We start from the raw sequence: 22,451 nt of genomic DNA, 5'->3' as shown, positions 1-22,451 counted from the left end.
TACTCTTTTGTGTTGGCTTTTTCACTCAGTATAACATTTGTTATACCGAGTATATAACATCTGAGATGTATTTATATTGTGAAATGTATTAGTCGTTTGTTTCTTCTTACTGTGGTGTAGTATTCCACAATATGAAAATCCCACAGTTTCCTTAATCCTTGTCCTGCTAATGGGCGTGTGTGTGTTATTTCCAGTTTGGGGGCTGCTGGGAATAAAGCTGCAATGTTTTCTTCTATAAGTCTTTCTGTGAACACATATTTACGTTTCTTTTGGATAAATATCTAGGAGTGGAATTGCTGGGTTAAGAGATAAGTACATGTTTAAGATTATAAAAATTCAACTGAAAAACTGTTTCTCAAATGCGGTGGGGCCATTGTACTGTTCCACCAAAAAAATATATCAGTGTTCCCCTTTCTCCACATTCTCACCAACAGCTGGTGTTGAGTGTCTTTTCATTTGAACCATTACAGTAGATGTCATTTTCACTTGCATTTTGCTGATGACTGAAGATGTTGATCACATCTTCATTTGCTCACTGGTCAATCATATACCTTCCTTTGCGGAGTGTCTGTCCAAATATCTTACTCATTTTTGAGTTCTCTCATTTTCATTGGTTTATAGGAGTTCATTGTGGTATAGGTATTGCAAATACTTTCTATCTATTCATATTAGTAGTATATTTTAATGTGCCATTTTGAATTTTATGAAGTCAACTTTATCAGCTTTCCTTGAATGGTTAATTTTTCTGTCCTATCTAAGAAATCTTTGCCTCTCTTCATGTCACAAAAAATATTCACCAATGTTTTCTTCTGAAAAAGCTTCATAGTTTTCGACTTTATAATTAGGTCTGTATTTAATTCTTGATTATTTGTGTGTGATACAAGGTGGGAGACAAGGTTTGCTTTTTTCTAATGTGGACATCCCATTGTTCCATCACTGTTTGTTGAGAAAACGTCCTCCCATTAAATTATTTTGGCACCTCTGTTGACATCCAATAGACCATGTTAGCGCAGGTCTATTTCTGCATTCAGTTGCGTTTCATTGATTTGTTTGCCAATTTTTATACATCACACTATCTTGATTACTGTGGCATTATAGTGAGCTTTAAAGGAAGGTGATGTAAGTCCTCCAGCTTTGGTCTTTATCAAAATTCCTTTGGGTATTTTAGGTTGTTTGCATTTCCATATAAATTTTAGAATCCGCTTATCAATTACTATGAGAAAGCCTTCTGGGATAACAATTGAGATTGCATTGAACGCATAGGTTAATTGAGAAAATAAGCACCCTAACGCATTGACCCTTCAGTCCATCACCGCTCACACCCCTCCATTTGTTTAGGTCTTTAATTTCTCACAGCAATGTTTTGTAGTTTTCAATATAGAGGTTTTGCACATCTTTCATCAGATTTATTCCTAAGTATTTCGTGGTTTGGGATTCTATTGTGATGAAAATTTTAAAATTTCATATGCCAATTGTGTTGTTGTTGTCTTTTAGCATATAGCAATATAATTTATTTTTGTGTGCCTTGTATCCTGAGACCTAGCTAGACTCACATATTAGCTCAAGAATGCCTTTAAGATTATTCCTTAGTATTTCCTATATAAACAATATGTCTTTTGGGAATACAGACAATTTTACTTTTTCATTTCCAATCTTTACACTTACAAATTCATTTTCTTGCCTTACTGAAATGGCTAAGACCTCGTGTAATGTTAAATTAAAAGGTTGAGGGGCCAGGTGTGGTGGCTCACATCCGTATCCCAGTGCTTTGGGAGGTCAAGGCAGGAGGATCACTTGAGGCCAGGAGTTTGAGACCAGCCTGGGCAACATAGTGAGATACTGTCTCTACAAAAAGAAAGAAAGAAAGGAAGGAAGGAAGGAAGGAAGGAAGGAAGGAAGGAAGGAGGGAAGGAGGGAAGGAGGGAAGGAGGGAAGGAGGGAAGGAGGGAAGGAAGGAAGGAAGGAAGGAAGGAAGGAAGGAAGGAAGGAAGGAAGGAAGGAAGGAAGGAAAGAAAGAAATTTAATTAGCCGGCATGGTGGTAGTCCTAGCTACCCAGGAGGCTGTGGCAAGAGGATCACTTGAGCCCCAACCCCTGACGTTAGAGATTACAGTGGGCTATGATCATACGACTGCACTCCATGGGTGACACAGAAGAGAGAGACCTTGTCTCTATAAAAAAAGTGATGAGAACAGACATCCTTGCCTTGCTACCAACGTCAGGAAGCTTTCAGCATTTCACTATTCATTAATGATGTTAGCTGCAGGATTTTAGTGACTGTCCTAATATCAGAAGTTTATTTCCGTTTATAGTTTTTTCTAAGAGTTGGAGTTTTTTTCATAAATTGATATAGATTTTTTTCAAATGCTTTTTCTGCATCTATTGAAGTAATTATGTCATTTTTTGTTAACCTAGTAACGTGGTGAATTGCACTGATTAGCTATTAAATATGAAATTAACCTGGCACTACGGGGATAAATCCCACTTGGTTATAACATACTATTTTTCTACGTTGCTGGATTGAATCATATTTTAAAGATTTTTTTGCATCTGTGTTAATGAACCATCTTGACCTAAAATTTTCTGAATTTGTATTTTGTCAAGTTTTTGTGTTAATACTGTGTTGGCCTTAAGTCACAGAGTATTTCTTTTTCCTCCTCTGTATTCTGAAAGAGTTTGCATAAGACAGGTAATATTTATTCCTTAAATGTTGTATAGAATTAATCAGTGAAATCATCTATACCTGGAGTTTTCTTTGTGAGCGTACTTTTAAAGCAACTCTGATTTCTTTACTATATATACCACCATTCAGGTTTTCTGGTTTTTTTCTTATACTAGTTTTGGTAAACTGTATTTTTCAAATAATTTGTTCATTCCATCTAAATTATCAAATGTGTTGACATAAAGTTGTTCATAACCTTCCCAGGTTATGACTTTGATATATAGAGACTCTGTAACACTCTACCCTCTTTTATACCTGATACTGGTAATTTGTGTTTCTTTCTTGTTAGAGATTTATTCATTTTATTAAACTTTTCAAAGAAAAATATTTTGCTTTCCTCATTTCCTGCTGGTTTGTTTTCACTTTCTTTGATTTTTGCTCTTCGTTATTTCCTTTCTTCTTATTTTGGGTTTAATTTCTTTTCTTTTTCCAGACTCTTAGGGTGGAAATGAAAATCAATTATTTTAAGGCTTTCTTCCTTTTGAATGTAAGCAATTAAAGTGCTGAATGTTACATCTAAGAACTGCTTTAGCTACATCTCACACATTTTGGTATGTGGTATTTTCACTGTCATTAAGTTTGAAATACTTCTCATTTCCTTGTTATTTCTTCCTAGAATCACAGGTTATTTAGAAGTTTATTGTTTAATTTCCAAATATCCGGGGACTTTTCACACACTTTGCTGTTATTCTCATTTAATCCCATTGTGGCCAGAAAGCATGCTCGAAGACGTTCAGTATTTTATAATTTATTGAGACTTATTTTTGGCCCGAGGTCTGGTCTATCTCGGTGAAAATTCCACATCAACTTGGGAAGAGCATTTTGTCGTTGTTAGGTGTAGGGTTCTATAAAAATCAGCTCATTAGAGGTGGCTTATACTTCAGCCCTTCCGGTTTTTCTGCTAATGAGAAAAGCATGTTAAAAGATCCAACTAGGACTGGGGATTCATTTGCTTCCCCCTTATGGTCTTTCAGACATTATATTTTGAATTACTGTATACACGTCTTTGTTATGTCTTCCTGATGTTTGTTATGTCTTCCATTTGTTATGTCTTCCTGATGTTCTGATCCCTTTCGACATGATGAACTAGTCTTCTCTATTCCCAATAAACCTCTTTATCTTGCAGCCTATTTTGCTTGATGTTAATAGACACTCTAGGTTTCTCACAGTTAATGGTTCCACGTGCAGTGGGTTAAATAGTGTTCCCCCTAAATTCACTTCCACCTGAAACCACAGAATGTGACCTAATTTGTAAATCGTATTTGCAGATTGTAATTAAAGTAAGGATCGAAATGAGATCACATTGGATTAGGATGAGCTCCACATCCAGTAAGACTGAACTTATAAGGACACACAGGGACAGAAGAAAGAAGGCCATGCAAAGACAAAGCAGAGATTGCAGGGATACTGCCACAAGCCAAGAAGTGCTAGGGGCCACCAGAGGCTGAAAGAGGCCAAGAAGCTCCTCCCCTAGAGCCCTCAGAGGGAGTGTGGCCTTGCCAACACCTCGACTTTGCCTTCTGGTCTCTAGAACTGTGAGATAATGAATTTCTGTTGTTTTAACCTTTTCAGCTTGTAGTAATTTCTGACCACAGCCCTAGGAAATCAATGTAGCATGTACCTTAGTAAGTTCATGATGCTACAACATAATATCATGGACTGAGTGACTTAACAATTTATTTTACCTCAGTTCTAGAAGCTGCCAGTCCAAGATGAGAATGCCAGGTGGCTGTCCTCTGGTGGGGTCCTCTTCCTGGTGAGTAGATGGCCACCTCACTGCGCCCTCTCATGGCAGGAAGAGTGTAAGCAAGCTCTCAGGTGTCTCTTCTTATAAGGGCACTTATCCCATCACGGGACCTCACCCACAGGACCTCACCTAACCCTAATTACCTCCCAAAGGCTCCATCTCCACAAACCATCACACTGGGGGTTAGGACTTCAACATATGAATTTGAGAGACACACATTCAGTCCATAACGCCATGGTATATATTTTCATTCTTTTTACTAATAACCTACTTGCGTCTGTATTTAAGGTTTGTTCCTTATAAACAGCACTGAGTTGGGTCTTTTCTTTTTAATCCACTCTGACATTCTCTGGTCCTTTATTTGGGGGGGGGGGGGGTGGCAGTCCATTTATTTTTAATTATAGTTGAATTTAAATCTGCCACTTTGATATTTGTTTCCATTTCAGTTCATTTGTTTCCCTCTACTCCTCCTTTCTTTGGGTGTAATTGAATCTTGTTGGTATTTCAGTTGCATTTCCCTATTGGCTTTTAAGACATACTACTTTGCATTATTTTTTAGTGGTTGCTGTAGGGCTGCATTTTACCAAATGATACCTACTAACTAATGTGGCTATTTAATTTAAAATTTAAGCTAATTAAAATTATATAAAATTAAAATTTAGTTCCTTAGTCACAAAACCCACATTGCAAGTGTTCAATGAATATGTGTGACTAGCAGCTATCTTATATATGACAAAGCAGTTATAGACTATTTCTAACACTGCAAAAAGTTGTATGGGTAATTTATCACAATCGACTTACAGTTAATATACTATTTAACATAAAATATTGGAATTTTGTGAGAATATAATTCCTTTACCCCCATCTTTTGCAACATTTTCATATATTTCACATATATTTCATCTATGTACATCATCAGCCCACAATACTAATATTTTTTCTTGAAGAGGAATATGATTTTTTAGGTTTAAAAGGAAAGAATACGGCCGGGTGCGGTGGCTCACGCCTGTAATCCCAGCACTTTGGGAGGCCGAGGCAGGCGGATCACGAGGTCAGGAGATTGAGACCATCCTGGCCAACATGGCAAAACCCTGTTTCTACTGAAAAATACAAAAAAATTAGCCGGGCGTGGCGGCAGGCGCCTGTAGTCCCAGCTGCTCGGGAGGCTGAGGCAGGAGAATGGCGTGAACCTGGGAGGCGGTTGATCATTGTTTTTCAGCAGTTCACCTGTGTTGTTCTAGTGCCTTTTGGCCTTTACTGTTTCTTGTAAAAAGCTAACATTATTCATATGTTGTTTATCACACATAATGTCTCTTTTTTCTTTAGCTGCTTTTACAATTTTCTCTTCATATTTGGAGTTCCGCAGTTTTACTATATGTACTTAGGTCTGATTTTCTATGTATTGGTCCTGCCTGTGGTTCATTGGGTTTCTTGGATTTATAAATAGTCTTTTACCAAGTATCAGAAATTTGAAGCCACTATTTCTTCCAAAATTTTCTTTTTCCTCACTTCCTAAGACTCAACACTTATATTAGACCAGATTATGTTGACGAACAGGTCTCTGAAGATCTGTGTGTTTTTCTTCCACTGCTTTTCTTCCATCTGTTTTTCAGATAGGACCATTTCTATCGATCTATTTTATAGTTCCTCAATTTATTCTGTCTTCAATCTGCTGTTAGGCACCTCCAGTGAATTTTTACTTTAGTTATAGTAATTTTCAATTTCAGTATTTCCATTTATTTCTCGTTATGCTTCAATTTCTCTGCTGAGATTCTCCATTTGCTCATTTATTATGTGTATTTCTTCTTTAAAATAGGTGAACATATTTTTACTAGTTGCTTTAAAATCCTTGTCTGCTAATTGTTGCAGCTGAGTCACCTAGGCATCAATTTACATCACACTTTGTGGGTCATATTTTCCTGTTTCTGTGTATGTCTAGTGTTTTTTTGTTTGACACTGAATATTATGAATGATGTAGAGATTTTGAGTTGTTTTATTTCTCTAATGAATGATTTTTGTTATGTACTATAAAAAGTTCACTTGGCTTGACTCAAGACTCCAAACTCTGTCTCCCCTGAAGTGAGAAGCAACTGAAATCTTTGTTCTTTTAGGTTTTCTAGTATTTTGTCAGGCCCCTGGGGTCTCCCCATCCGTCGTTGTTCAGTGATCTGCCAAAGATTTGAGGAGATTCAACACACGGATGTGTGGGGCTCACACCTCTGAAATTTCTTCCCTTCTAGGATTTCACTGCTAATGGTCTGGTTTTTCTCCCAGCTCCAAATTGTATTCTCTGACATTTCAAGCCAGAAAGTACAGCCAGCTTCATGGGCCTGTGACCTGCATATTCATACAAGGGCCACACACATGGTTTAAAGTTCTGCTATCACTGTCTTGAAATTATTAGTTTTTCAATGAGGGGCCACATTTTAACTGATGTACTTAAGTATAAAAATCCATTCGAGGCCTGACGTGGTGGCTCACACCTGTAATCCCAACACTTTGGGAGGCCAAGGTGGAAGGATCCCTTCAGCCCAGGAGTTTCAGATCAGCCTGGACGACATAGTGAAACCTCGTCTCTACTAAAAATAAAAATTAAAAAAATTAGCCAGGTCTGATGGTGCACACCTGTAATCTTGGCTATTCTGGAAGCTGAGGCAGGAGGCTTACTTGAGCCCAAGAGTTCTATATTGCAGTGAGCTATGATCATGCCACTCCACTCCAGCCTGAGTAACAGAGAGAGATCCTGTCTTAAAAAAAAAAAAAACATAAAATATTTGTTTTCATTTTCAGCTGGTTTTAATATACAAACAAAATGTTATCCTTCTTGTATGACACTGATAAATGTTAGCTAATAAGTTGTAATAGAAAAGCAATTGCGATAAGTCTCTGGGGTCTCAGTTTCTTCAAAAGCCTTTTCTGCCTCTCACACGACTCTTCCCCACCCCGATTTAAACAGGACCTTCCCTTACTCTGAGAATCCTGTTTTTCCCCTTCATGGCATTAGCGCAATTTACAATTAACATATTTACCTGTGTTTTTATGACTGAGTATATTTCTATCTCACTAGTCTACAAACTCCATGAGGACCCATGTCTGCCTCACCCAGCACCAACAAGGATGCCTAGCATACTGCAGGCACTTAATTAAATGGACAAATGGACAGATGGATGAGTGAATGAATAGTGAAAATGACAATGATATTTAGTAACTTTTTCTATTTTCCCAAGTTAGATTTTCTATAATCCTTTCTTTTGCTCAAATATCTGAAAGTATGCCATAATTTTAGCAAAATTTGGGGAACAATGTTAGGTCAAAAGCAGTACATGTATGCACATTTGTTATTAGCAGGACCCCCAAAAGAAATGTGAATGCCGGATCTCCAACTTCTTGATTTAAAAATGTAATCCAGGCCCCGCGCGGTGGCTCACGCTTGTAATCCCAGCACTTTGGGAGGCGAGGTGGGTGGATCCCTTGAGGTCAGGAGTTCGAGACCAGCCTGGCCAACATGGTGAAATCGTCTCTACTAAAAATGCCTAGAAAAAAAAAAAAAAAAAAAAAGAAAGAAAGAAAATGAAAAATTAGCTGGCAGTGGTGGTGGGCGCCTGTAGTCCCAGTTACTTAGGAGGCTGAGGCAGTAGAACCACTGGAACCCGGGAGGTGGAGGTTGCAGTGAGCCGTGATCGCACCACTGCACTCCAGCCTGGGCGACAGAGCCAGATTGTCTCAAAAAGAAAAAATGTAATCCAATGTAGTATTTACATCTAGTGCCAACGGGTGCAGTGCACACTGCGCTGCATGCTACGTTTCATTAAACAGCCTAATCTGGTGTGTTAATAAGAGATGTATTTAACTATCAGTTATAATATTACATGTCATTTTCCCGGAAATCAAGGAACACATCTTACAGCAGGTTATTCACAAGCTATATTAAAATGTTCACCTGTTGCAGAAGCTCTACAAGATGCTGTGCATGCAGTGGGAAATAACCGGAGACATGGGACCTCTGGCGGGCTTGTTTCTCAGCGTCATGGAGAGAGCGCACCCAGTCTGAAGGCGCATCTGCTCCTCTCTGCGCTATATTGTGGATTAAGAAAATACAGTGTACAATCTCATATTCTCATTTCAGCAAATATAAATAGTACATGGCAATTATATGTGCTCGGTTTTCATTTTTAAGGGTGGAAATTGTTGAAAATGGTGTCGTGGACCAGACTCCAGAATTGGAGATTTTGTAGAGGTCAAAGGTATAGTAGTATTAAAGTAGGGATAGAGTGTGCGGGTATGTGTGTAAGATAATGAGCAGAAAAGGGAGTGGCAAGGTGCAGAGATCTCTGCAAGCAATGGATTGGGGAAACTGAAGGCTTTAAAGCCACGGTCGCTATCCCTGCACCCAGCTTTCCGTCCTCAGTTACTATGACCCAAGATCAAAGCCACCCTGGTTTTCTAATTGCCGCAACTGCGGCTCCAGGTGCTGACTGCACAGCCACTGCGGTACTGTCCGCAGCTGCGCGCCGGGCTCAGTCGGCATTATTTACGGTACAGAATACTCGCCCGCGCGGCGGTATTTACGGTAACGAAAGCCAGCTGTATTTACGGTAGCGAGGGCTGGACCGGCGGCGGCATTTACGGTAACGGGGCCGGGCTCGCTGAGGCCCGTCGGCTTGGCCAGCTCTGGGCGTTATCAAGTGATCTCCAGCCAAGGCGGCCGCCACCCCCTGCACCCAGCGGAAAATGCAAAATGGCCCTCTGGGGCAGTGAGGGGCCGTGGCCCTCGGCCCGGGCCTGCCGCACCCCCTTCCCGCAGCTGGCGGCCGGCAGCGCTGAACAGGGTCCGGGTGTAGCCCCCTCTCGCCCCTCCGCAGGGGCGCCGGCCTGAACTGGGCGCGGGAACCAGGCCGCCCTCGGCGCCCAGCCCGCCCTAGTCCCGCGCGCCGCCCCCGCCGTGCCGCGCCCACATGGGTCTGTGCTACAGTCTGCGGCCGCTGCTTTTCGGGGGCCCAGGGGACGACCCCTGCGCGGCCTCGGAGCCCCCGGTGCAGGACACGCAGCCCGCCCCGGCCCCGGCCCCAGTCCGGGCGGCCGCAAGGGACACGGCTCGGACCTCGCTCCCTCGGGGCGGCGGCGGGAGCCCGGCATGCGCTCGGCCCAAAGCAGACAAGCCGAAGGAGAAGCGGCAGCGCACCGAGCAGCTGAGCGCCGAGGAGCGCGAGGCGGCCAAGGAGGCGAGGAAAGTGAGCCGGGGCATCGACCGCATGCTGCGCGAGCAGAAGCGCGACCTGCAGCAGACGCACCGGCTCCTGCTGCTCGGTAGGTCCCGGTCGCGCGGTCGGCTCACGCCCGGGGGACAGCGCGCCGGGCCCGCGGGGTTGGTGGGCGCCGGGGAGCGGCGGCCGGAGGGGCTCCTGAATCCCGGGACTGGACCCGGACGGGCGGCGGGCGCGGACCGGCTGCGGAGCGTTTAAACTGGGGGGGGAATGGCTCCCCTGACCTGGCCGGGAGGACGCTACGGGCCGGTTCTGCCGCTCCCAGTGCCTTGAGCTTTTCCTGCCGCTCGCTCGCTCGCTCGCTCGCTCTCATTAACGAGCCTCTCTGGGAAGTCTCGCCCTCGACTGAGCGCCTTCCGCAGGGTCTGATCCCCGGGGATCTCTACCCTGGCCTCTCACTTCCTGCTGCACGCGGAGGCTGGCGGTCTGGTTTCAGAACACAGATGAAAGGAGATGGATAAGGCCTTTTAGCTTGACCGCAAAGCTTTTATTCCAAGCACAGTGTTGTGGGTGGGTGTGGCCTGCTACCTTTTGAGAAAGAACTTGAGCTGCACTTGGGTTTTACTGTGGAGGCAGATCAACCCCGGCTCTGGGAAGTTTGCTCCGCTGGAGAACCAGCGGCACGAGGGGGTGGCGGCCCCGGCGTGCTCTCTGTGTAACCGCGTGCAGGAGGGCGGGCGCCGAATCCCGGCGTTTTCAAGGAACCAGATGCTTGCTCTCCTAGTAGTATTTTTCAGAGCTTACCTATAGCAAGTACGTGTGCTCCTACAACAATCAGAAAACATGGTTCTATGCACTCTACCGTAGAATGAAAAAAAAAAAAATCACGATTTCCTGATACTACTTGTTGCCTTTTAAATTTTAAGACGAAATAATAATAATTGGGCTTTTGATGGCAATTTTGTGAGATGTAAGGAAGAATAGTCGTTCAGGTCTATGGTCTCTGCTATACATGGAAGAGAAGGTATTCCATTATTTTAGCAAGATGCCTGCATATAAATGAATGCAACTTTCATTTAAGATCTAGAAGACAATAAATACTGAGTTTGAGAGGACTTGTCCACTGCACTGCAAGAATTAATAATTTAAAACAACATAAACCTAGCTGTTGTATTCTGGTGAATGAAATATCTAATTTTTAAAGCAAAGGGAAATGTTTTTGAAGAAACAACAAAAACCAGTAAATACGCAGGTTATCTCAAACAGCGACGTGGGCTGAGCAGTAGCAGAGCTGCCCCCTCCAGTGCTCACCTGCAGAATATCGCAGAGCACACGTTTCCAGAGGTCTGAGGATACAGAAGTGTAACTTTAGAATTTCATACCTTGTTAAACCGTTGTTGGTGTGTGAGGGTAAAATAAATCTTTGGATATGCAAGTATTCAAAGTATACTCTCATCCACATATATTTCTGGAAGGAAACTTAAAAAAAAATAGAGACAGCGGCAGCTCATGCCTGTATCCCAGCACTTTAAGAGGCTGAGGCTGGCGGATCACTTGATCTCGGGAGTTGAAGACCAGCCTGGGTAACATGCTAAAACCCCGTCTCTACAAAAAATACAAAAATTAGCTGGGTGGTGCGCTGGAGACCCTGTCTCCAAAATAAATAAATGAATGAATAAAAATAAATAAATAAATTGAGACAAGTCTCACTATGTTGGCCAGGCTGATCTCAAACTCCTGGTCTCAAGTGATCCACCCACGTCAGCATCCTAAAGTGCTGAGATTACAGGCATGAGCCACCGTGCTCGGCCTGGAAAGACGTTAATTGGAAATTACTTCAGCCAAAATTTTTTAAATGCATTAAATTAAAATAATTCAAAAAGGGGAGAATTTTTTTAAAGGGGAGAGAGAATCATCATCTCAAGAAACTAACAAAAAACAAGAAGACAAATAGGATCAGGAGTTGTGACAACCCAACGTTGTTTTGATGTGATTATACAGTTGAACATAGTTTAAAAATAATAAAATGATATGGGAAGCAGAAAATGCTTTCTATATAATAAAAATTATTAGACTATGAATCTGTGAAAAACATGGGATGAGATATGGTCTGAAGAATAGAACGGTGAGCTCTAAAGAGTCAGCTTCTTGTAACACATTTGAAAGTACGCTTTGAAGACATCATCTCATAGCCTCATAGAGTTTATATATCAGCATCATAGCTAAAGTGACATAAAATCAAATAACTCACTTTTCAGGGGGAGTGTATTGTATCCTCCACCAATGATATCTACACTAAAACACATACTGTTACATGGGGTTGACGTTGTTTATCCGATTTTATATAGATTTGAGTTAAACACACAAAGGTTCTTGATTTTATTAGGCTTTAAAATGGATTTAGCTGGAAAATTTTGAGTCAGAAACATGACTTATTGACCATTAATATCCTCGGATAATTGCTTCTGCTGCCATTGTGTATAACAGCCATTTATTCTTGCTCACTGACCGCATTCATTTGTTTATTCTGGAAATGTGCACCGAAAGCTGGGCATTGGGTTCAGAGACCTCAGACCCAGGGAAGGTGCACTCACTCCAGCAGTGTCCTATTTTATTTTTTTATTTTTTATTTTTTTTTAATCCCAGCACTTTAGGATGCTGAGGTGGGCAGATCACTTGAGGCGAGGAGTTCAAGACCAGCCTGGGCGACATAGTGAGACTATGTCTCTATTTTTTTTTTTTTTTTTTTGAGACAGTATCTCACTTTGTCACCCACTCAGGAGTGCAGTGGTGTGACCATGGCTCACTGTAGCCTGGACCGCCCCAGCTCAAGCAATCCTCCTGCCTCAGCCCCACAAACAGCTGGGACTACAGGTACACGCTACCACGGCTGACTAACTTTTGTATTTTATGTAGAGATGGGGTTTTACCATGTTACCCAGGATGGTCTTGGACTCCTGAGGTCCAGTGATCCACCCATCTTGGCCCACAGTGCTGGGATTACAGGTGTGAGCCATTGTGTCCAGTCAGGTGCCCTTTGTCACTCCATGCCTGCTAGTTTGAGGTGAGTCCCGTCTCCCATCATGATGAGTCCTCGAGGACACCTTCCCAGAGTCCTCGATGGGAAATAAAGGTTTAACTCCTGGTGTCCTGTGAATTATTTGTGCTCCTGTCATGGAGCACTTGGGTACATCTCTCCATGGGTGTCTTAGTGCTCTGTCTCCCTCGTGGGGTCGATCCTGATGACTCAGCTTTCTTTCCTGCACAGGACGTAGCACCCCACACAATCCTCTGGCAACAACACAAGAATCTGGGAACCACTGTGACTATGAGGAGATATGGTCCCGTTTTAATTTTTAGGTGGAGCATGGTTGAAGCATGCCATGGCTGGTTGCAGAGGTGCAGAGGTAGGATGGAACTTTCCAGTTAGAAGGCAGTGGTCAAGACAAGGAATCATGGGGTCCAAACTAGAGCAGTGTGGTATAGTAGGAGTGGGGAGCTCATGGGCTTGGGGAGCAGGTCAGATGACTGGGTGTAGAAGGCAGGCAATGAGAAGAATTCTCAGATAACTCTCATGGTCTTGAGCATGAAGAATGTGTTAGTCATCTTGCTCACCTACCAAAATACAACAGGCTGAATGACCAAAAACAGACATTTTCTCACAATTCTGGAGGTTGGAAGTCTAAGATCAAGGTGCCAGCAGGGTTGGTTTCTGGTGAGGGCTGTGGCTTGCAAACGGCCACCTTCTCACAGTATCCTCACATGGCCTTTCCTCTGTATGCACACAAAAAGAGGGAGAGATCTCGACTGTCTCTTCCTGTTCTTATGAGGACACTGTGGGATTAGGGCCCCACCTTTATGGCCTCATCTTACCTTAATTACCTACTTAAAGGCCCTATGTCCAAATACAGTCATATTGGGGGTTAGGGCTTCAACATATGAATTCAGGGGGATGGGAAGCATAATTCAATCCATAACAAGGGCTAAGGCAGGGAGTGCGTGCCCTGTCTAAAAGGGACAGCTGCATCCTAGCTTCATCCACTGTTGCCTTGTGAGAACACAGGCCCAAAGTTGCCAGGTTTTCAGAATTTCTGAAACCTACCTATTTTTAAGCATTTGCTCAAATTAATAAAATGTAATCTACATGGCTAACAGAGTCACGGGCTGCTGGCTCTTACCCCTGATCTGACCTAGGTCACACAGACTTTTCTGCAGGCTGTGCACTAGGCTTTAGGGGCTCACTCACATGAGAGACCATTGGCAGAGGCCCTGGGTCTACACCAATGAAAAGCATACTTGATGTGAATTGGTATGAATCAAAATATTTAATGTATGTAAATTCACGTAATGAGATCACACATCCTAGCAAATTGCATCCAGCCCCAGGTGCACACAGCCCTCTGTGACCGAGCCAGGATCAAGCCCAGGCAGGCTGACTTCGCCAAACAACATTAGCCAGTGGCTGTGAGGCCAGATGGAGGCAGCTGCAACAGTCCAGTCAAGAGATGTGAGGAGGCCAGGCGCGGTGTCACACGCCTGTAATCCCAGCGCTTTGGGAGACTGAGGTGGGCGGGTCACCTGAGGTCAGGAGTTGGAGACCAGCCCGGCCAACATGGTGAAACCCCATCTCTACTAAAAATACAAAAATTAAGGCCGGGCGCGGTGGCTCATGCCTGTAATCCCAGCACTTTGGGAGGCTGAGGCGGGCAGATCACGAGGTCAGGAGATCGCGACCATGGTGAAACCCTGTCTCTACTGAAAATACGAAAACTTAGCCACACACGGTGGCAGGCGCCTGTAGTCCCAGCTACTTGGGAGGCTGAGGCAGGAGAATGGTGTGAACCCAGGAGGCGGAGCTTGCAGTGAGCTGAGATCGCACCACTGCTCTCCAGCCTGGATGACGACACAAGGAGACTCAGTCTCAAAAAAAAAAACAAAAAAAAACTAGCTGGTTACCAGCTAACTTTTAATTAGCTGGTGGTGGGTGCCTGTAATCCCAGCTTCTCAGGAGGCTAAGGTGGGAGTATCACTTGAATCTGAGAGGTGGAGGTTGAAATGGGTTGAGATCGTGCCATTGCACTCCAGCCTGGGGGACAGAGCAAGACTCAGTCTCAGGAAAAAAAAAAAAAAAGAGAGAGATGTGAGGAGGCGACCTCATTCAGATGCAGTGATGGTGACAGGAAGGGGCAGGCGTGTCTGTGGGTGTGGGCAAAATGGAGTCCCGGGAACCTGGTGACTGATGAGATGGAGGGAAAGAAGAACATCTGGGTGAAGAAATGTCACTGAACCCTTCAGTGAAATGGCAAGGACATTCTCCAAGTAAGGAATTTAAGAGGAAGAGTCAGTTGGAGGGAGATGAGAACAGTGAGCTCCACTCTAGATGTGTTGAGACGGAAGGGCCTTGGGTGTCCAGTGGGCAGTGGCTGGAGAGCAGCTGGGCATTTGCCGTGGGTCTCAGAGAGGCTGCAGAGCCAGAGATGGATGTGTCGCCCAGAGTCATTAGTGCATTGGCCAGGTTGGACTTGTCACCTGGGGACCACATGCCACCCGGAGAAGACATGCCGCCCAGGGAGAACATGCAGAGTGAGAAGGGAAGGGAGGAGGAGGGCCCAGGATAGGAGGCCGTGGGACTCCAGCCTTTCAAAAAGGGCTGGAGGAAGAAGAGTGTGAAGAATGATAGAGGGCTGGGAGCAGCCAAGAAAGGAAGAGGTTTCGGGAGGAAGGCAGTGGCCAGCAGTGTCCGTTGGGAGCTCAGGGATAAAGAGGGCTGAGGCCGGGTACAGTGGCTCATGCCTGTAATCCCAGCACTTTGGGAGGCCAAGGTGGCTGGATTACAAGGCCAAGAGGTCAAGACCATCCTGGCCAATGTGGTAAAACCCCGTCTCTACTAAAAATGCAAAAATTAGCTGGGTGTGGTGGTGCATTCCTGTGATCCCAGCTACTTGGGAGGCTGAGGCAGGAGAATCGCTTGAACCCGGGAGGCAGAGGTTGCAGTGAGCCAAGATCACACCACTACACGCCAGCCTCGGCGACAGAATGAGACTCTGTCTCAAAAAAAAAAAAAAAAAAAGAGGGCTGAGAAGGAACCCACTGGGTGTGCAGGTTCATGGCCTGGCGGGTACAGGAGGCTTCAGACTGGAAGGGGCAGGAAGACACTGAAGCCGTGGTGGTGGCTCTCTTGGGAGGACTTCGCTACTGGAGGACAGGACAGATGTGCCCACTGCTGCACCCTGTGCCATCCAGGAAACTGCTGAGAAGATGACGGATGAGACTGGAACGGTGGGTGCTCTGGGGATGAAGAGAAGAGGGCAGGAGATGAACTGTCCATCTTTGCTTGGCCAGCTTGCATCCACTTTCTAAACACTCAGGTGCCTGGACTCAACCTCAGCTCCTCCAGCACAAGTGACTTTCCCTGTTGACGGTGTCAGACTCCTGTGTCATTTAGAGGGAAATTCTTTAATGGCAAGCAGGTTTTTCAGTTGAGTTGAGACCAAGAGACCTAGCTAATTCAGGTATCTAGCTAATTTAATTCGTCTATGAAAAGTTTCCAAAGATTAGCATTTTCAAAGATAAGACCTAACTCGAAGGGCCTAAAATCAACTCGTGATATTGAAAGTGATAATCAGAAGATCTCCAAAACCCCACTGCATAAATCTGAATAAGGAGCCCGAGATGATTATTTCTCACCTCACAGCACCCAGGATAATTTACTTTGAGTCTACATTTATTCATTTATTTTTAATTTTATTTATTTATTTATTTTGAGACAGAGTCTCTCTCTGTTGCCCAGGCTGGAGTGCAGTGGTGCCATCTTGGCTTACGGCAACCTCCGCCTCCTAGGTTCAAACGATTCTCTTGCCTCAGCCTCCTAAGTAGCTGGGACCACAGGCGCCCACCACTACACCCGGTTAATTTTTTTTTTTTTTTAATTTTTAGTAGAGACAGGGTTTTACCATGTTGGACAGGTTGGTCTCAAACTCCTGACCTCTGGTGATCTGCCTCTCTCAGCTTCCCAAAGTGCTGGGTTTACAGGCATGAGCTACCGTGCCCAGCTAGGTCTAAATTTATTAATACTTAGTTGTTGGGTTTTGTTTTTTTTTTTTTTGGTTGGCTTTAAGCTGAAACCAACTCTTACTGAAAAACAGAAAATTACCTTCTATCAGCTAAAGCAGTGACTCTAAGTGTGTTTAGGGCCAAGTGAAAACTGTTCCCTGTTGTTTGAGAATTCCCTTGCTAGGGATGGACAGACAGCACACAGAGGACTTTTAGGGCAAGGAAACTACTCTGTATGATACCATAAGAGTGGACAGGGTCACCACACACTTGTCCAACCCACAGCATGTACAACGCCAAGAGGGAACCCTAGTGCACCCCTTCCAGCCCTGTGGGCTCTGGGTGACAGCGACGTGTCCAGGTAGCTTCACAGGTTGCAGGCCTCTGTGAGGGATGTTGCTGGTGGGGAGGCGGTGCCTGTGGGGGCAGGGAGTACATGGCAGCTGTACTCTGTACCATCCTCTCAGTTTTGCTGTGAGCCTAAAACTGCTCTAAATAATAGGCTTTTTGTTTTAGTCACTTACTAAGAAAAGAAGTCAGTGAAGGATTTTGTCCTTGAATTAGGATCCCAAGAGGAGGAGCTGGTGGAGAAGAGGACGCCACAGTGGCTATAGCAGAAGGGTCTAGGGTTCTTCTAATGAGCCCATTTAGGGGCCATAAGCTGACGGCCCTACTCTTAAAAAGCCCAGGCCAGTTAACCGCAGCAGGAAAGATAGCAGCCCATTATTGAAAGCTGTGGTTTATGTTTAAAAAAGCATCATTTAAAGCCTTTTCCAACTGCAGCTCTGGGGTTAAATTATTCTCAGCAAATAAAGTCCTGTAGACAAGCACTGAAGTGTCAGCACCTGACGGGAGGGGCACACACACACAGCCCCTGCGGGCCGCTTGGCTTGGCCCTGTGTCCCATCCTGTAAGGCTGCCCTAACTCTGCCTCATCAGGAGGACTCGGAGGACTGTTGCCCAGCTGTTATCAGGTGTTACACCAGATGCCACTGAAGGCGCGAGTTAGGGAAGCCACCATCGAAATGTTCAAGGGTTAGACAGCTCTTTTCAACCCTTCCCGATGTTATTTCCTCTGCCGGTCTGGGAAAATGTTCTTTAATGAGAGGCAGGTCAACCTGCCGAGTGACGGAGGATCGAGGAAGACAGTAAGCACACTGTGGCATCTGCTTTATCTAATCCTAGCAGAAGAGCCTTGGAGAAGGTGTAGGTTGCGTCACTGTGCTTTGGATTAATGCTCACTTGGTGTGTTCTTCTGCAGTTGAAAGTGAATTTTCCTTCTGAGGACATGAACTCCTCCCAGGAAAAGCAGGAGAAGAGAGTATTTTGACATAAACAGAAAAATAAGGTGCAGTGACACCCATACTTTGAGTCACAAGGGAAAAGTCATTTTATTCATTGAATCCTTTATATTACTCACCAACTGCAAACATTTGCATCTCTCAAGAACCTGCTGTGTGCCGGGTGCTTCTCTGGGTGACGTGGAGATTCCACAAGGCAGAGAACACAGCCTCAGCCCTGGAAAAGTTCACTGTGTTGTTGAAGAGAAAGGACAAGAACCTAAGAGAAAAATACCAGTCAGAGCCTGCACGTGCTCAGAGATAAATGGCAGCAGTGTGGGTCAAGAACATGATTCCAGGGATGCACGTGGAACCTCTCAGTAACATGATGGGCATCCCCCTTCCTTAGGATATGTTATGAGTGGGGAGGTGCAGGAGAGGTAGGAACTTGATTGTTTAATGTTGGTGTTCGCACACAAAAAATGCATAATGCTGGCCAGGCGCCATGGCTCATGCCTGTAATCCTAACACTTTGAGAGGCCAAGGCAGGCAGATTGCTTGAGGTCAGGAGTTCAAGACTAGCCTGGACAACATGGTGAAACCTCATCTCTACTAAAAATACAAAAATTAGCCAGACATGGTGGCGGGTACCTGTAATCCCAGCTACTCGGGAGGCTGAGACAGGAGGTTGCAATGAGCCGGAGTGCTCCATTGCACTCCAGCCTGGGGAACAGAGCAAGAACCTCAAAAAAACAAACAAACAAAAAAACTAATGCTGTTATTGATCCTAGGTGCAAACTATGAGCAGAAGCAGCTGTGAAATCTGCTCCAAGTTTGCACCTGGCAGCTGGTTTCCTGTTCATCAAGGAGCTGCTGAGAGAACCTAGAGGCACTCACAGCTCCCAGCATGTAGCAGCAACCTGGAGTGTTTGCCTGATGGAACTGATGCTTCAAGAAGATGAAGAAAGTTTGAACAACAGTGTGCAGTGTTATCAAACGGGAAGGAGACTGCTCCTTTTATCTCCAGCCATCAAAGTGCTCCACAAGTCAGTATTAGAAGCTGCATTTTATAGATTGCACGATCATGGGAGGCTGGAGATTGTCTGTAAATCGGCATGAAGAAAAAAAAAAATGAAACGTTTATCCTTTTTTTTCCCCAAGAAATCCACTCATTAGAGAATCACTGAAAGGAAGGTGGATAAAAAGCCACAAAAGGGAAACTTTAACTTGGCTGCAGAGAAGCAGTTTGTGTTTCACAGGCAATTCGGGAGCATCTAGACAGCGTGATTTGGAGTCTGCCGGCCAGGAGGCCGCAAGAGAAACACAGGTCAGCACCAGAATCATGGAGCACACATTTGCCTCGACCCCAGCTGTATTTTCTTTTCTGGGAAAATATCAGCCACTGGAATTAGGCCAGACACAGAAATCTGTAGACACAAAGCTCGCCAGCAGAGCAAGATTCAGAACGCAAGAGTAGCCCCAGGGAGCAATCAGGACCTAGCCAGAGGCGAGTGCTGATCCCAGAGCCGGCCTCCTTCTTCCCAGTCGCCCTCAGAGGCTGGTGTAGACAAACCACAAACCCACGGCTGTCCTGGTGAGGAAGCCCAGAACGAGGCCCAAGCCTGCATACCCCAGAGAGTTAGACTACGCCACAGATCAATCAGCTGTTTGATTTGTAGAGCAACTTGTCTATTGAGAAGGACGTCAGTGCCGTGTTACGGGCTAGTATTTGTTTATTCAGTAGCAATTACTGACATTCAGTAGCACATCTGCCACGTCCCAGGTTCTGTCAGGCTTCAGTCGACAAACTGGAGCTGTCTCAGGAGCTGGTCTGTGTTCTCAGGAGCTTATGACCTTGTGTGGGAGACAAAGGCATCAACCAGCCATTGCAGCACAGCATAAAATATATCCATGCAGACACAGAAAATGGTGGGAGCAGCTCTTGCCCCAGTGAGAAGGGGAGGCAGGCTGAGGAGGAGGGCAGCAGCTTCCAAGAACCTTCCCACTTAAAAATAATAAAATAAAATAAATAAAAAACAGCCCGGTGCAGTGGCTCACTCCTGCAATCCCAACACTTGGGGAGGCCAAGGCGGGTAGATCACATGAGGTCAGGAGATCGAGACCAGCCTGGCCAGCATGGCGAAATCCCATCTCTACTAAAATTACAAAAATTAGCTGGATGTGGTGGCACGAGCCTGTAATCCCAGCTACTCGGGAGGCTGAGGCAGGAGAATGACTTGAACCCAGGAGCCAGAGGTTGCAGTGAGCTGAGATTGTGCCACTGCACTCCTGCGCGACAGAGCAAGACTCCATCTCAAAAAAAAAAAAAATAGTATTTGTAGAGTATATTTCTGTTCTTGAAATCAACAAGTTTGTGAAACCCCCTCGTTTTGAGAGGCTCATTGGAAAGCAGCAGGTGCCACACAGAGCAAATGAAAAACAAAACGCTCCGCACATTGTGCATAGTTTTATCGAAACTCCTGCATCTGCTTTGAGTCTGTTGAGCTGAAAATTCATTTAGAATATGCTCTAATTGATATATGTGACCTATAAGGAAGTCTCCCTCTTTTTCAAGAAACTATAGAAGCATGCTATTTGTTAAAGGTTTTCATTGTACAAAGAAATTCAATGTGCTGAAAAGAACCAATAAAATATGAATAAAGTAGTGCCAATTAAGAAACAGTTATGTGACTCTTTATCTCTGAAATTATTTTAACTGGTACTTTGTTTTAGAATTCCTTTTTAATGTAACAGCCTCCTGAACATCAGCTATTTGATAAGCGCTGCATGGAACTAAAAAGCATGCTGAGCTGTGGTTGATCCAATAGACTTCGCCTTGCCTAATGGAGGACGGTATTTAACTTTCAGATCCATTTCCCTTTTTGGCTCTAATGACATTTTCTCCGAAGTAATGCTCTCCACACTTGGGCTTGGGTACAATAATTGGCTTGGAACAGGGTACGTGAGGCCCAGTGCCGATGGGCGTGCACGCACGCGCGCGCACACACACACACACGCGCGCGGTGAAGTGCAGGAAGCTCTGTGGCCATGTTAACCCTCACTGCCTGGGGACAGACGGAGGCAGGCTGCACCCTAGTCTGTGGCCTCAGAAGAAAAGCATCTTAGTTCCACTGGTGGTGTTCAGCCTCACCCTTTCCCTTCACCTAAATTCCTACATGTTATCCTAACTGCAAATAGGATAAATTAATTTTAATTATTTATACAGAATGTTCATTTAGGAAAATAGAGGATGGGTTTCTAGAGTACTCACAAAATCCTGTTATTCAACCCACAATACAAAGGAGGCAGCGTCGGCGTTCTTCTGTGGAGCCTGCACTCTGCGGGCCCTACAGGGAATCACAGCCTTCTGCACTCCCTGATCACACAGTGGGCCACACCCTAGACCCATGCGTCATACCACGGAACACATCGGGGATCCTACAGATGGATGATACCCTAGGACACAGCCTGGGTCACACAGTATTTGGAATTAGAACTTGGAATGCCAGGAACAGCAACACAGTCACCCCGGCCTCCAGAGCAGGCCTTCTGTTGAACCCTTTGCTGTGGCTTCACTGTGCCCTGAGCAGTCCGAGGCACAACTTACGGCCCAGGGTCTTCCGGCCGAAAGTGGGAATAGTGAGGAATGGGCCTAGGGTGATCAGTGAGCAGTAATGATAAGCACCCCTGTCTGTAATATGTGCCCCAACTCCTGCTAACCCACACGCAGAGGGAGAGCTGTCTGGCCCGCTTCCGGGCTCCCTCCCCAGGTTCCAGACCCAGCCACACAGCCTGCTCTGGGGTCTTTGGACTCCATGTCTTGCGTTTTTGTCTCCTTTCTTCTTTAATATCAGCGTTTTCTTTTAGTTTCTCCTTATCAAAGCTTGCTCGTACCCAGAACATTTTACTCGTTCCTGTGAAATTACAAATGGAGGTGAAGGTTAAGTCCGTTACCAATTTTTTTTTTTTTTTATTTAACAGCTTTTTTGAGATATAGTTGAAATGCATACAGAAAACAGCACATATTTCTAGTGTACAGTCTGGTCAGTTTTGACATGTGTATACACCTGAGAGCATATCCATCACCTCCGAAAGTTTCCTCCTGCATCTTTGAGTTGATTTCCTTATTTTATCATGGTAAGAACACTTAACATGAGATCTACCCTCTTAAAAAGTTTTTAAGTGTGCAATACTGTACTGTTCTATATGGGGACAATGTTGTACAGCAGCACTCTACAGCTTCATCATCTTGCATGTCTGAAATGTTTTACCCCTTGAATAGTAACTCTCCACTTCCCTCTCCCCCAAACCCTAGAAACGACCGTACTACTCTCTGCTTCTATAAGTTTGACTATTATAGGTCCTCATATAAATGAAATTATGCAGTATTTCTCCTTCTGTGACTGGCTTGTTTAACTTAGCATGCTGTCCTCCAGGTTCATCCAT

General features: G+C 44.7%; 1 protein-coding gene across 1 annotated transcript in view; it reads left to right on the top strand.

Moving 5' to 3' along the window:
- Positions 1 to 9,116: 9,116 nt before the first annotated feature.
- GNAL (G protein subunit alpha L) overlaps positions 9,117 to 22,451 on the top strand; it is a 202,595-nt gene continuing 189,260 nt past the window's right edge. The window contains exon 1 of the mRNA XM_045377973.3: positions 9,117 to 9,775. Coding sequence (XP_045233908.2) covers positions 9,424 to 9,775 — 352 coding nt within the window. The 5' untranslated portion in view covers positions 9,117 to 9,423. The remainder of the gene's footprint in view (positions 9,776 to 22,451) is intronic.

Source organism: Macaca fascicularis, chromosome 18 (assembly GCF_037993035.2).
Source record: "Macaca fascicularis isolate 582-1 chromosome 18, T2T-MFA8v1.1".
Taxonomy (NCBI): domain Eukaryota; kingdom Metazoa; phylum Chordata; class Mammalia; order Primates; family Cercopithecidae; genus Macaca; species Macaca fascicularis.
Note: the sequence above shows the minus strand (reverse complement) of the source record. Positions and strands in the feature narration are given on the sequence as shown.